The sequence below is a fragment of the Notechis scutatus genome, chromosome 3 (genome assembly GCF_049901735.1).
Source record: "Notechis scutatus isolate UNSWTSFEM ecotype Mainland chromosome 3, rNotScu1.2, whole genome shotgun sequence".
Lineage (NCBI taxonomy): Eukaryota > Metazoa > Chordata > Lepidosauria > Squamata > Elapidae > Notechis > Notechis scutatus.
Window position 1 is genome coordinate 75,948,646 of NC_142011.1, and position 15,648 is coordinate 75,964,293.

At 37.3% G+C, this 15,648-nt stretch overlaps 1 protein-coding gene across 1 annotated transcript in view; it reads right to left on the bottom strand.

Annotated features, from left to right (window-relative positions):
• The window catches only part of ADGRL4 (adhesion G protein-coupled receptor L4), a 126,509-nt gene that overhangs the window by 16,876 nt on the left and 93,985 nt on the right, over positions 1-15,648 (bottom strand). Inside the window, exons 9-13 of the mRNA XM_087960497.1 lie at positions 14,368-14,561; positions 12,047-12,223; positions 10,283-10,483; positions 8,141-8,361; positions 6,140-6,206 (exon numbers count right to left, since the gene is read on the bottom strand). Coding sequence (XP_087816623.1) covers positions 6,140-6,206; positions 8,141-8,361; positions 10,283-10,483; positions 12,047-12,223; positions 14,368-14,561 — 860 coding nt within the window. The remainder of the gene's footprint in view (positions 1-6,139; positions 6,207-8,140; positions 8,362-10,282; positions 10,484-12,046; positions 12,224-14,367; positions 14,562-15,648) is intronic.

Consider the following 15,648-nt stretch of genomic DNA (forward strand, 5'->3'; position numbering starts at 1 on the left):
GTGTATGTTATGGAAGTGAAATACATAAGCATAAGACTTTTATGGCAGTCTTTCTGTAAAGAAAAGAAACAGCCTTGGAAAGAGATAATTCTGAAGATTTTGACATACCATTTCTTAGTCTGTTCAGCATTTTATATTCAACACTTCAGAAATAAAACTTCCCATTCATCCCTTTTTCACTAACCTAGACTCTCACTCAATAATTGATGAAACTATCTATATGCTGATGTAAAATTTCAGGAAAGCAGAGAGAAGCTAAGTTATCTCCTGCTGTTTTTTAAAGTCACATTCTTTCTTTCTCTCATTTTAAAAAAAAATCTATTTAGATATGTTTCCTTAAAAATATCTGATGTCACTATACAGACATCATTCTTCCCATGACCCTTATTATCAATGTTAGAAATAATAAGCTAGAATTCTGAAGTGCAGTCTTGCGTGAAGAGAGAAAGATTTTTGTCTTCTGGCTAATGGCTGGTGAAATGAGGCTGCTTTGGGGCTGCTTCCATCAGGGTAGAAGATAGTTAAATGGATAACTATGCAATGGTTTAAGCCAGTCAATAAAAATGTATGCCATATTAATTGCTTGAAATTGCCCGCAAGCTGTCAGTCAACAAAGAAAGTATGTCTGCTGTCTTATTTGTCTCATTATCATCTCCCAGATGGATACACCTGCCCAAATGCTTTAGCTATTTGTTCTAGTTTGACACAACTGGAAAAATGTTTAAGAACAACAACAGGAAGAAGTGCTGATGGCAGAGATGAGATAGAAGACTAAGTTGGGAAAGAACAATCTTAAAATGGCACATCCATTCTTTTAAATTAAAGTGGACTGAATTTATACTCAAACCTGATGAAAGAAAAAAAAAATGCCTATTTTCAGAAAATCCACCTCTGGGGAAAGTTGCATACTGAAAAGTATATGTGAGGGAAATTTGCAGCCAGAATTAGAACACAATGCATATTGTTAGAAAAAAATGTACATTTATCACCTGAGGATTTGGGTATTTGTGTTTATTTATCTTGGGAATGAGAATGAGAATATTCTTTATTGGTCAAGTGTGATTGGACACATGAGGAATTTGTCTCTGGTGTATAAGCTCTCAGTGTACATACAAACAACAACGTGATAAATCATAAGATACCAATAGGAGAAGGTAATAGGAAAGATGAAAAGGACAATAGCAATTCAACCCTACTAGAATAGAATAACAGAATTGGAAGGGATCTTCTAATCCAACCCCCTGCTTAGGTAGGAAGCCCTAGACCATTTCAGAAAATTGTTTGTCCAATCTCTTCTTAAAAACTTCCAATGTTGGAGCATTCACAACTTCTGGAGGCAAGTTGTTCCACCGATTAATTGTTCTAACCATCAGGAAATTTCTTCTTAGTTCTAGGTTGCTTCACTACTTGATTAGTTTCCACCCATTGCTTCTGGTCCTGCTCTCATGTACTTTGAAGAATAACTTGGCTCTCTCTTCTTTGTTGCAACCTCTGAGATATCAGAACACTGCTATTATGTCACCCCAGTCCTTCTTTTCATTAAACTAAATGTACCCAATTCCAGCAACTGTTTTTTACATTTTAGCCTCCAGTCCCCTAATCATCTTTGTTGCTCTTCTCTGCACTCCTTTTAGAGTCTGAGAATATATGAGTATGAATATCCTTAGGCATAAGACAATGCTTTGGGAATTAGGTGTTTAGCAGAGCGATGGTATGGGGGGAAAAACTTGTCTTTGTGTCTAGTTGTTTTGGCATGCAATGCCCTGTAGTGGCATCCTGAGGGGAGCAATTTTTATGCCCAGATCCTCCTCCAGATGGCAGCCTTGGTGAAATGTTCTCTCGTAGTTTTTTATCTTTGTAAATGGAATAACCAGGAACTTCTATACAATGGATTAATAATTGAATATATACAACATTAGCTTAAATGGATATAGATTTATAGTTTGCATAGATTTATAGTTTAGAGTGATAGCCTTTGCTTTCTTCTTTTTTCATTGTCGGAAAGAGGCACTAGAAAATCACGGAAGTTTCTGACTTTATTCTTGAGAGGTATTTGGGAATCTAAAATGAAAACCTTATATGCAATCAGATACTCTTATGTGTGGCTGGACTACTAGTATAATCAAGTATCCAACTTACATAGACACTTTGGTCTCCTTTGGTGTCCTGTCAAAATTTTCCCTTTCCTTAATAATCGTGGGATGACACAGTAAGATCTGTGGGGTTTTTTTCTTTATGATACATGGTGTACAAAATTTTAGCTGGGATGGCTACTGAGGTATATATGTTTATGTTTTTTCACTCTTGGCCAGAGAAATAGAGAGGGATTTATTTACATTCTTACCAACTTTTATATCCAATTATCAGTCACTCTGAGCAGCTTAGTATACTGTATTCCATAAGGGAGGGTTAAAAAATTACACATAAAGATCTCTCTCAAATTAACTCCCAGTTCCATACCAGGCACCATAAAACTGACTCAATTCAAAAACAAAATATCTCATTACAAAAGGGAATACATGATATTTCTGTCCCCAAGTCCTGCTGGAGAAACTAGATTTCCATGAACTTTCTAAGATAGGTTGGGGCCTTCTCCAGCACAATGTTTTCCAAAAAAAATCTGATCCTTTTCATCTTGGTGATAATCTGTCGATTCACTCCCCCCCCCCCCAGCGTTGGTGAATTTAATATTGAAAAAGGTTAGGTACCAATGTTTCAGAAAGGAAAGACTGGATCTGCTGGAACTAAGCAATTCTTGGGGGCCCTTGGCATGATTTCTAATGACTTGTCTCCCGGTGATTTCATGGAAGCTTTCATTTCCAGCCTCCCCAAAGCAGCCTGGGAGGAGGTAAATATTGCAGAACTTCTGACTTCCCAATGCTTCATAAATTTCTTCTCATGTAGGGCTGCTTTGCCAATCTCTTTCCTGTTCAGGAGTGGTTACAGTGGTTGAATACTGTATCACAGCATAGAAGTTGGCAGGCTTAGCTTAACCTTTTTATATTGCTTGTAGCCATAATTACTTTCACCCAGTGGTGGGATTCAAATTGTTTTACCACCAATTCGGTGGGTGTGACTTGTTGGGCATGGCTTGGTGGGTGTGCTTTGCCTAATGCCGGCACGCAGCTTTCCCATACTAGCTGAGACCTGCAGTGCCAATCAACTGAGAAGATAACGAACAGAAAAGCATGGGGGCAGGTAGGAGGGCTGATCCTGTGCTTTTCTCTTCTTTTTCCTCTCATCTGATTGTTCAGGATTTTTTTTCGTCCTCTCAGCTGATCCTCAGCTTTTTTTTTTTTTTTACTACCGGTTCCATACCACCACTGCTTTCACTCCTTCCTGCAGGCAGCTTTTCTCTATTTCCCTAAAGCTTATGCTGAAGTCATTATTTTATTTTAAAACTATATATTACAGTTGCAAACTCCCTGCCAAATTGAGTTTTGATCTAATCTGAAATTATGTCTGTTCATAATGTCCTGGAATTATTGCTAGTACAATAAAGGCTGCAAAGAGAAGCAAGTTGGGGAAATTATCTTTGGCACGCAGCTTGTTTTACAAAGGTTTAAAGTATTTCTTCCTCTTTGCGTGCTCACGCTAACCCAAGTGTGTGTGTGTGTGTGTGTGTGTGTGTGTGTGTGTGTGTGTGTATTTCTCACCAGGAAAATAATAATTAAAACATTGATAGGATCAATTATTCCACAGGCATATACTTCAGAATTCTAATAGTACTTCAGGCACTAATGAATAAATATTTCAGGAAAGCGAGCACTGTTTAAACACTTGGAAGGGAACAAGTGTATACTGATGAATGTTGAAGTGAGTCTCTTTTTAAAACCAGATCTGTAATATTAAAAATGATTCATCTGCTTAAAACAAAGTGTGATATTGTAAATAAGCCTTATAAATCTGCAGGGTCGCTATAATCTTAATAAAGTATATGAAACTCCCAAAGCATATTATGATTTGCTGTAACTCATTAATTATCTCCCATCCTTTACCCCTTTACTTATAAAGAAATATCTAAAAAAGCCTAGCAACAGCCTCCCCCCCAAAGGATATTTAAAACATTATGGATTCCAAGTATTAAATGGTTCATTTTACCATCCTAATAAAAATCAGGATGTTTCTCAACAGTTACATCACTGTGCTATATTGTCATCTTCTTATGTAAAAGGAAATATTTTTTTAAAAAAGTATTCTGATTACACGATGGACATATTCCTGTCAATGGAAAAAAATCATATTTCCCTTTAGGCATGGATGACCTAACTAGAAATGTTTATGAAATTATTACCTTCTTTACATTAACTTGCAGCTCAAAGTTAGTAGAGAGGTCATATCAAATTAATATGAGTGTTTTCTCTAGATCAAGTATTCACAGATATCACTGTTCCTAAGATTATTTCTATATTTGTTAATGTTCTTGCTGGTTGTGGAATATTGTATTAGCAGAGCAATATTTTTCTACCATTCCAATGCTGAAGACAGCAATGCCACATTGAAAAGTCAGATAGATTAGTTATGTTGGTAAACCAGACAGATTAGTTCTATTCTCCAACGAACAGCAAAACTGCAACTAAGACAATGTGTTTTTCTTTAAAAGATGGCTGTACACAAGAACAGTGCCTTACAAATGCCAGTGGGCTGTGCAGCCTATTTGGGAAAATTGTGAAGAAAAACCTGAAACTTATTTAACAGGGAAAAATGAATTCTTACAAAGTATCAGTTTTAAGACTCATTGAAATCTTCTTTCACATTTTTTCCAATATTGCATACATCTCCCTTTTTCAATAGCTTCTTAGCAAAAGCCACACCTAGAAATGAAAAAGGTCATGCAATGTATTGGAACAAAATTGTAAACATTTGGATAGTATTGCTAGAATAGACTTGTTCATGGACTTGTCTGAAAATACGCAGGCTTGTTTGGCTTGAATATAAATCCACTGGTCAATGGGATTAATAGGATCTGTCTTTTATTCAGGTCATGAATCATATGGACACCTGGAAAAAGCAGGGGTAGTATTGCTTTAAGGCTTTTGCCTAAATGAGGTCATTTGGAATAGTTATCCATAGCTCATGCAGATTTTCCTCAAAGTTAAATTCCCCTTTATAACTGCACCAAATTGAAAAAAAATGTCATTCCTGGTACATATGTAACACTGCCCAAGTGAAGAAATTATAAGTGTGCAATTTGGATTGGTCTAGATCAGGATAAAGCACTTTATCTGCTTCACCACAATTTCATAATATGAAAAAGATTATTTTCATTCTTACATTTTTCGACACCAACCTGGCAATAGATTTATGCTTATTGTATTTTGTGCTAACCGTGTAAATATATCTTAAATGAAAATTTTATCAGCAAATGAGGACCAGGAGTTATTTATATCATTGACCTAACAGTCCAAAATTTCTTACTTGATCTAAATTAAGACTTACATGTTTAACTTCCTCGCACTTTGGAAGCATCAAATATTTCCAAAAGATCAAGTCTGAAAACAATTCCAAGAGGAATTAAAAAGTCTCCTTCCATCTGAAATATAGGCTATCAATTCTCAACTTGCCTGTCTGTGTGAAATAGCAGGTTCTTGTCTCTGATGTTGCAATTTTGTTTAAAATAGCCTTGATGATGGCAGGGTACACGAGAATGAAAAAAAAAATCAAAAAGATGACAGCCTAATCTTCAAAGATGACCGATCACAGATAAAAGATTAAGTCACTCAGCATTTGAAATACCAGATTATCTGTCTCCTGGCATCGTGTCTGTATACCTCTCCTGCTGAGTTCTGCCAAGATACAACTGACATGTAAAGATGCTACATCTTACACAATTGAATTGCTATAGAGAATTTTGTTGCCTCCAGCCATTGGGTTAAAAGAAACAAATCCCCAACTGAAATATTTAATTAATCAAACATATGTTTTTGAGACAGGCAAAGCACTTAGACATACAAGAGGTAAATATATTTTAGAGCCAGTTATATAAAAGCCTTTAAAATAGTTCATTTTGCCATATCTAAGCACTCACAGATGGCCTATCAATGGGTAAGTAATGATTACACACCTTTTGTTATTATTACTATTTTATGTATTCCCGTTTTTTTAAAAAAAATAAATATGGGAAGAAAAGCATACTTACAAGGATTATTAGACATGCTGGTCCTATAAAACTCCATATAAAGTTATTCTTTGTGCTGAGCCAACATCTGTAAGGTAAATAGGATGAAATATTTTGAACTACATTTACAGATTAAACCATCTTGGCCTGGTATTGAGAGCCGAAGCCTTACTTTTTTGGTATTCTTATTTCTGGACCAAAGTTATTTAATCTGTTGTTCCTGGGGCTACAGGCGACCCATTTTTTTTTTTTTTTGTAGATGTGTACAGTGTTTCAAAGTTGTGCTTCATTTCAAGAGAGGTTTGAGAGAAGCATATCTTCAAACCTGTTTGGCAAAGCAATGTACACTGTACACTGTACATGTTTCATTTTACATTGTTTGAATCCCTGGTCAGGCAGACAGCTACTGGATAGGCCAGAAAAAGCTTTAGAGAGAGTCACTGTATCCTCCAAATTCTAGAACTGATGAAAGAGATGATAAGGCAGAAAGGCTATGGGAGGTACCTGGACAAGGAGCATTGTGTTACCTCCATAGTGACATGACATGCCAATAGCCAGTTTTGTGTGTGTTTTAGGTACTGGTCTAGAAGCCAGGAGACTGTGAGTTCTAGTCTTGTCTTAGGCCCGAAACAGGCTGGCTGACCTTGGGCCAGTGACTCTCTCTCAGTCCAATCCATCTCATACAGTTGTTGTGGAAAAAAAATAGGAGGAGAAAGGAGTATTAGGTGTGTTCACTTCCTTAAGTTACCTATAAAGTACTAAAGGTGGGATAAAAATTTAATAAACAAATAAGTGGCTCAAAGAACCTTGCTGACACCTAATTAGACTACCTTGAATTGGTCTTGTTCCTGGCTAGAAGATATAGTGTTGCCTTAAAGATGGATGAGATAAGGGTTAGGGTTTGGATTAGAGTAAGGAAAAAGGAATCATTGAACAGTTAGTAATAAACAAAGTTGATACAAAATGTCCCAGAATTTTCCATCCGTGGGATTGACGTAGGTGCCTGTTCAGAACAATTCAAATGAAATTTGAGGTTTTAAAAACCTTTTTTGAAAGGAGAGAATTTGGCTAATTTTTTATCAATGCCCGATTGCTAGGTTCTAATTGTTGCCTGCCTTCAGATTAGAGTGTTACCTGTTTGGGCAGGTTACAAAAAACCAGATAAAGTTATGCCTGAATGACTTTATTCGAATTGAATAGAATAGAATTATTTTATTGGCCAAGTGTGATTGGACACACAAGGAATTTTTCTTGGTGCATATGCTCTCAGTGTTCATAAAAGAAAAGATAAGAGAAATTTGAAAAAAAAAAAAGGGAATGAACCTACTTCTTTGCATAATAGGGAGATATTTTTTCCTTGAAATATTGAATATTAAATATTGAAATATCATTGAAATTATTTTTGCAGTAGCTTGGATAAAAGAGAAGAGAAAGAAGGAGGAGAGGAAGAGTAGGTTGCTATACATCAGAAAATATAATAAATAACCTATAATAAGGGTGGGGGGAACTTGGGAAATAGATATACAGCATATAATATCAAACCAGAGCTGCTAAGTGTTACTTTCTTCCAGGGAAATGAGATGAGACCACTAAATTTGATCATTTGATTTTCTCTTGCTCCAGAAATAAATAAATAAAAACATCTTGTCTCAAATGCATACTTTCAGACTTGATTATCCTGTCTAGTCTTGGTTACAGATGTCAGTTTCCCTTTGAATTGATATATTGAGTTTCACCCAATTCAACAGAGAAGACAGAACTTTGGAATAAAGTGTCCATACATTGAAGCATAGTCAGATATGTGTCTGAGGATAAATCTCTAAATTAAGATCTACTCATTTTTAAATGAGAACTGAAGTCAAAAGTTAATGGTATTTCAACGCTGTTAGTATCAAATGACTAGACGTGTTAAAAAATATTGACAACGAGAATGTCATAGCCAAAGCATAGTTGCGCTAACACATCTTGGCAGACTGTATTTGGACCACTTTTGAAATATCCAAGGTGTAAATAGTAACTTACACATCAGTTGTTCCATAGTATTTATATCCCAGTGCAGCAGAAATGCCAACCACCACTGCTGGGCTTACATAGCCAAAAATATAGAAATTCTTGTGTAAGAATCCTTTATTGTAGATTACTCCAACAACTATAAGATACAAGTGAATGCCTTCGATACACATCCATGCAAAAGCCGCTAAGAGGAAGTAATGGAGCAATCCAGCTGTGATGGAACAGAATAGCTAGAAGGGAAAAGAAAAAACGGTACAGTATAAGTGACTAATATAAAATAGTACATTTATTGCAATGCAGGTTTAAACTTTCTTTCTGTACAGAGGAAGCACAGGTTTTTCTGACGTTTTGTCTCAAGACCATTAAGGACCTGTCATCAATTGTCTGAATCTGCATAGGGAAACACTTGGACCAATGTCATTTGAAAACTGGAGCAACATATATGCTTGTTTTGCCCATGTAAAATTTTAGCCTGAAGTATTCACTCTGACACATTGGACTAGATAAACTGTGGGCTAATGTACAAGTAGTCCTCGACATACAACAGTTCATTTAGTGCCTGTTCAAAGTTACAACGGCATTGGAAAAAAAAAACCATTTGTCAGGCTCCTGATATTCCCAGCCCATTCTGGAGCCTGACACACCTGAGGGGGACAGAGCAGACCAGTGTGCATTTCTAGCCCATTCGGGAGCCTGACACACCTGAGGGGGACAGAGCAGACCAGCACGCAAGCCTTCAAAACCACCCGGAGGAACTAATCTGTGTTTGGCAACAGGCAGTGCCAGCTGCGAACGCCAGCTCAGGAAGTGGCACATGGGAAGGGTCAGAGAGGAAAAGAGGCTGGGCACAGGGTGAGATGATGCATCCATGAGGAGACAGGCAGGGGAGAAACCTGAAGCGGGGGGATAGGGACTGCGTTGGGTGTTGTTGGCAATTGCCGAGACAGGGGGTAATGGGGCTGATGTGAACAGGCGGATAGGAGACAGGCACGAAGGAATCAGGCATGGGGGAGAGTCGGGCGGATGGTGGAGAGCTACTGCTAGTAGGGAACTGACACGGGGGATAATTTAGATAATGAGATGAGCGGATGTTGGGTTAGCAGCCGAGGCGGATTTATAACGCACGGAGAGGCGGTAGCTCTCAATGCTAGCTTTGCACAAACTATCGTTCTTGTCGGTGAGGTTACCAGGTTGTGATCTAAAATAAAGACGTGACTACACAGCAGAAGCATGAGTGCCGACTTATATTTCTGCACATTTGCCCTGGACCCTGAGCTGGCTGAGAGCATGTTTCACACTTATGACTGTCGCAGTATCCCCGTGTTCATGTGATTTACATTTGGATGCTTGGCAACTGACTCACATGGATGACGGTTGTAGTGTCCCAGGGTCATGTGAATACCCCTTTTGTGACCTTCTGACGAGCAAAGCCATTGGGGAAACCAGATTCACTTAACAACCGTGTTACTAATTTAACCGCTGCAGTAATTCACTCAACCAATGGGGCAAGAAAGGTCATTAAACAGGACAAAACCCACTTAACACATTTCTCATTTAGCAAAATAAATTTTGGGCTCAATTGTGGTCGTAAGTCGAGGACTACCTGCATTCTCTCTTCCTGGAGATAGATTTAGATTCCTCTTGCTTTCCTTACATCAATGTGGATAAGCAGCATTTTTCTATACTGATTAAAAATAAAGCAACCCATAAAACAAATTGGCAGAACTCCTGCTGGTATTGGAACATTGCCAGTCTAAACAATTAAGAGTCTGCCTTCACTTTCATTAATGAAGGTCTCAATTCTCCGTGAAGTCCACAGGCAGAAGAATTATTCAGTGGAGTTTATACATCTGAACTGAACTGAATTGGCTGGAAATGTTAGATGAGGATTTTAAAACTCACCTAATGGTATGGTTAAATTAAATGCTGATATTCACCTTAAGACTGGGAGATACCCCACAGATACTGTCTATTATATGCACACTGTGCCATCATTGCATAAATGACAAAAATGATGCAATCTGTGTGATGACATTCTGTTACAAGCCATACGACATCACATAGTCTCACAAAGGCTCATTTTAGGACATACACCTTTGAAAATGGGCACCCTTTAACGTACCATTTTCGGCATTAAGAAATGATACTCACCTTATTAGTGTTCATATTAATTCCAATCAAAAAAATAAACTCTGCCAGGAAAAGGCTGCAACAGAGATTTTTATGAATTGTTGTTCTTGTACTTTGGATTTCGCTGAAGAACCAAAACGTGAAAATGCACATGGCAAGGCAAATCAATGAGATAATAATTCCAAGCTGAGTGATTCTTGTAAGAATATAATCCTTAGCTTCCTGGGATTGAAGAAAAAGGATAGTCCACTTGAACATTTAAATAAAACTTTATTTTTGTTCCCCCTCCTCCAAGGTTATCTATATTGCATGTGTATATATGTATCATAGCATGTAAAAGGCAGGTGCACCTGCTCTATTTTATGGATTTTCCCTGGTTTCAGAAATACAGCAAATAAATAAAAATCTCTTGCCTAGAATGTTTATTTTTAGTCTTGATTATCCATTTCAGTCTTGGTTATAGACCACAGTTTCCCTTCCCTTCCCTCCCCTCCTCTGCCTCCCTCACTCCTCCATTCCCTTCCCTCATTCCCTTCCCTTCCCTCCCCTTCACTTATTTCTCTCTCTCTTTTTTGTTATTATTCAAATTATTCAAAGTGACTGGCAGAGAGGAAGGAGAAATTAGTGTGGGTTTCATTTTAATGTCAATTGTACCCTTTCTGAATATCAAAATAATCTTTGTACAATCTTTCTGAATGTTTCAGTGTCATTCATAAATAAGAAAAAGATATTCTAAAGTTATAATTGAAGAATGTTGGCACTAAAATAGATATGCATATGAAGAAAACGGAAACACATACTTTAGTTACTTTTCATGTAATTTATTAGCATAACTCTAGGTCAGCATTGCAAAATCTAATTTCTAAAATGTCATCTCCAAAGTGTGAAAAGTGTGAAACTTCTGTGTGTTCTTCATTCTAAACCTCTGGAGTGAGCGCACGCTGTGAATATTAAAAATGATGAAGGACAAATGAGGGTCTTTCTAATGGCTTTCTGAGGTATAGTACACAGACTAAGAAGTGATGCGTAGAAAAGTATTTAATGAAACCCATAGTTCTTGCACAGAATAAGTTTGGCAAGGAACAAAAAAAGTTTGGACAGCAGTCAATTCTTTTTCACTTCACAAAGAACCGATCAGTGGGGCAGTTGGAAAACAAGGTAGCGATTGCAGGAGGATAGGTTAAACTATAGGTAATATAATGCTCTTTGTCACATTGCAGAGTCAGACTGTCAAAGAGACTTCATTGATCCATACAATTTTGCCAGGGATGCTGAAACTTTGGCATGCGACTGTAGTAATTTCTATTGTCTGTGAAACATAGTGCAGGGGCTCATAGCTAGTGTAGGTCTCTTATTTCCATTGGACCTTTCTTCCAACTAAATGTAGGTGAGAATATCTTTTGAAATGGAAGGGTCATTTCAAGTTCAGATTTTTTTACAGTATAAAATGGCCCATTTTTTTTTCAAATAAAGATGTATCAAAAAGTAAAAGCTGGCCATTTAAAAAAGAAGAGATGTTCCATGATAAACCATGGAAAATGAACAGTGAACTCTATAAAGTAAGATAGAAAAGGGACTGCATTGTACCAATGGATATCTAGAGATTCTAAGAATGTGATGTCCAGGGTCAACCTAGGCACAGAAATATCTAATCCTGAAGAAGGAAGTGGTAAGGGAAAGAGATTAATCTGTTTGCAGAATATATTTCTCATGCATGGGGTTTATGACCCCCCAAATAGGAAACACTAATAAAAATAGTCTTTAAATTAAAAAAAAAACACTTACAACTTTAGAGCCATTTGAAGACATCAAGACTGCAAAATGAGTAAGATGGTTACAACTGCATGACGTATGTGTGCTATTGGAGTTAGTCCTCTCACACCCTTCTGTGGCCCAGTTTCCTTCCATCGTGTCTTCTGAATAATTCCAAAATACACATTTAACATCCTTTTTGCCCACAGTCTGGAGCAGAAACAAAATGTGTTAAGAATGATAAATGGCCTACAATTGTGTGACCCTCTTCTAATGAACAACCTCACCCCTGAAATTTGGAAAGTCTTGAAGATCTGGCTTTTCACTTAGTATTCTGACCAAGGCTTCCTGAGACCGTAATTAAGCAGACACTTAGCCCAAACAACTCTTGTTTTATTTCAACACTGGGAATTATGTTCATTCCCAGCCTGTAATGAGTTCCAAACAGTTCCTCGTGATAAGCACCCACCTTTGTCTCCTTTGAATTGCTGCCAACAACTAAAGTGCCAAATTAACTGTAAAAAACCAACCAAAGTACAACGTCCACACAGAGCTTCAAGATTTAATCTGAACAGAGCAAACGACTTTGCTTTTTGCAAAGGTTTCTCTACCTTGCTTTATACCTTAGGGGAGGGGCAATCACCTCCAAGCCTTACTCCCAAGTCACCTCTTTTGTCTTAGCTGCTCTTGTTTTCTAGCAGCTCTGTGCACACATGCACTGGGAACAGGTTTCCCTTGTTCTTCTGCCTTGCTGCTGCCAGACTCTGGAGGCTCCTGAATCAGCACATAATTCGCAGATGGTTCTGACCCCATCTCTGCATTGGACACAGTACCCTGATCTGAATCCTTCACAGACTCCTGGACTGGTCCCCGTTCTTCCCCACTGTCCAATTCCGCTGCCGTCTGCACAGGCTGCCGGCGAACCACAACACTTAGGGCCTGAACCAAGATGCTAGTTGTATTTTATGCCGTTGGGAAATCCATAAGGAATCACAGTTAGGTTTTTGTTATAGGTTGCTGTCTCATTTTTTTTATTTTTAGCCATCCAAAATGACCATATTATTATTTGCTTGCTCCTTGTAGCCCTAATTTTGCCAAGGTTGTGTGTATACATACATACACACACACACACACACATACACACACACACACACACACTTTATTTTCTGTTGGATATATTTGACTTGCTTTCAACCTTGAACTTCTAACATCTATGGAAAACGCCTCTATTTTTTTTAAAATGTATTTCTACCATCCCTTCTCCCTCATTCTACCTCCAAAGTTCACACATGGGTTGTTGTTGTTGTTGTTGTTGTTGTTGTTGTTGTTGTTATACCCTGAACCTCCTCCAAATAATTCACAATAGGTCTTTGACCTTCATGAGAATGCCTAAATCAAGAAGCGCTTACTTTCCAAGAATATGTAGTGGGGTTTAATGGCTATGCGTGGATTAGAATGTTCATCTTTTCAATCCATATTTATCATTCTGTACTCTCAGCTGTTATGTACTATCACTGTATAATGGCAAGTAATCCAAAATGAAATATCCGGAATTATATAGCTATTCTGTAAAACTGTCACTGTGATTGCTGACGGCTATAAGAAACAGTGGCACCATTCACTTTGATGCCCTGTTAAATTTTATTTTTTGTGGTTGTTGTACTTTGCTAAGTAACATAAGGAATGCAACAGCCTCCCACTTTTCAAGTGGAAAAATGCTCAGAATTAAGTGTTGGAAGTACAAACATATTGGCACTGACCCTTTAAGATCAGTGTAATCTACTGATCACCAGAGGCAGTAGGGTGCTGCTAGAGTGTTAAGGGGTTTGCTTCACCTATTACTGCTTGTCTAAGAGATTTCTAATCTGAAATAATTTATTTTTTCCTTTCTTGCCGGGTATATGGTAGGAACCAATGATCTAGGCTTTACTTATTCCTATAGTGCATTTTCTATAAATGAACCTTTCTTTTACACTTACAAAATGTGCTTCATTAATTTTTTTCTTGGGTGCTATTTTCTTTTTCAAAGAAAGAAAATACGGTCATATACACTTCAGCCTTCAACATGGAAGAGCCTTGGATTACACTTGCACATTGTTGACAAATGTGTAATAAGACTTCCATATGCATTCATTATTTTTGTCAGTTTCTAGTCACACTTTTTAGTACCTACCTACTCCTACTCCCTGCCTTGCACTTGCTGTGCTAAACTCAATGTTGTAATTTCCCTTCTAATTATATTATGCCATATTGGCAAACAACAGAGTTATAAGGGTATTGCCAAAGCAGCTCTTGCAACCCACTATAGAAAAATTACAGTGTTAAGTGAGAGATGTTTTAAAAAGAAATCTTACCTGTACATGTTTTAAAGTAAATATTATTTCCTCAGCTGGATACAGCCCAGGTGGGGTGGACCTAATTGCAACAGCTATAACAGATGAACCTACTATTTCTCCATCCTCTATATTTTCTGCCAGGGACAAATTCTGTGGTAATGAAAGCAGAGCTCCAATGTTGTCGTATCGCAGAAACACAACTGCAACTGTGCCTGTCCATCAAATAAAACATACTTAGTGGTTTGAAGATTGTTGATTTTTTTAAAAAAAAATAGAAATAGTAAAATAATGTTTAAAAAACACTAAGGAAACAACAATCAAAAGACCTTTGTAAAACTCTGACAAGAAGAATATCAAAACAATGGAAATTTTGCAGAACGCTTATGGAAAGACTGAAGAAACAGGGAGAAATGTTTAAAGCAGTAAGGGCTGTGCAACGATTAGAAATTAAATTTAATGATAAAACATTCAATCAAAGAATATTGTCCATATTTTTGGAAGGTAAATCTTCCAACTGTACAATTTAAGAGGCTATAGGTTCCAGGAGTTAGGGGATTAGTTTTCAGTCCCAGACAAGGGTTGTCCACATTGCCCATTGCAACTATGCAAGTGAATCTCTACCTCATTTTTAGATGCATTACCCAAAAGGTTAATGTAAAAAAAAGTTCATACAGTCAATCATACAGTCATGACTGCCATACTCTTTTTTTAACCCTCTCACACATCCCCTGTTAAAATAATTCTCCAAGCAGTACAGCTCTTATAAAATTGACAACATTCTGAATGTAGACCTACTGAATATCTTTTCCTAACAAGTGACTTTGCTTGAAAATAGTAATGACAGAAAGGTGATCATAATGTTTATGAAATATAAAAAAAACCTTTTAATTACTGGTTTTTAAAATCCAGTAATTTTGATTCCTTACTTCTCATTATTTAAACTTAAATACAGTACATCCAAGTGCATTTATACCTTGCCAAGAATCTTGCCTCCCCCTATTGTTGTGATCAACACTAAGCTCTGAAAGCATTTATGTTTGGTGTTCCCGCTGAGACAGAAAGTCACATTAAATATTGTGTACAATATGGAGAAAGGAGCAATCAATAGGAGGCTAATTTCAGGGTGAGCTCATACAAAGGATTCAGATGTAACTCATAAGGAGACTCTGATACTTTGGCATAGCTGCAAGAATGGCATTCAAAGATATTTGCTTCCATTTCCAATTAACCACATTTTCTCTGAACCACAAGCTGTGATTAGGGAAGCAAGCCCACTTCAGAAATCAGAGTTTGACACTG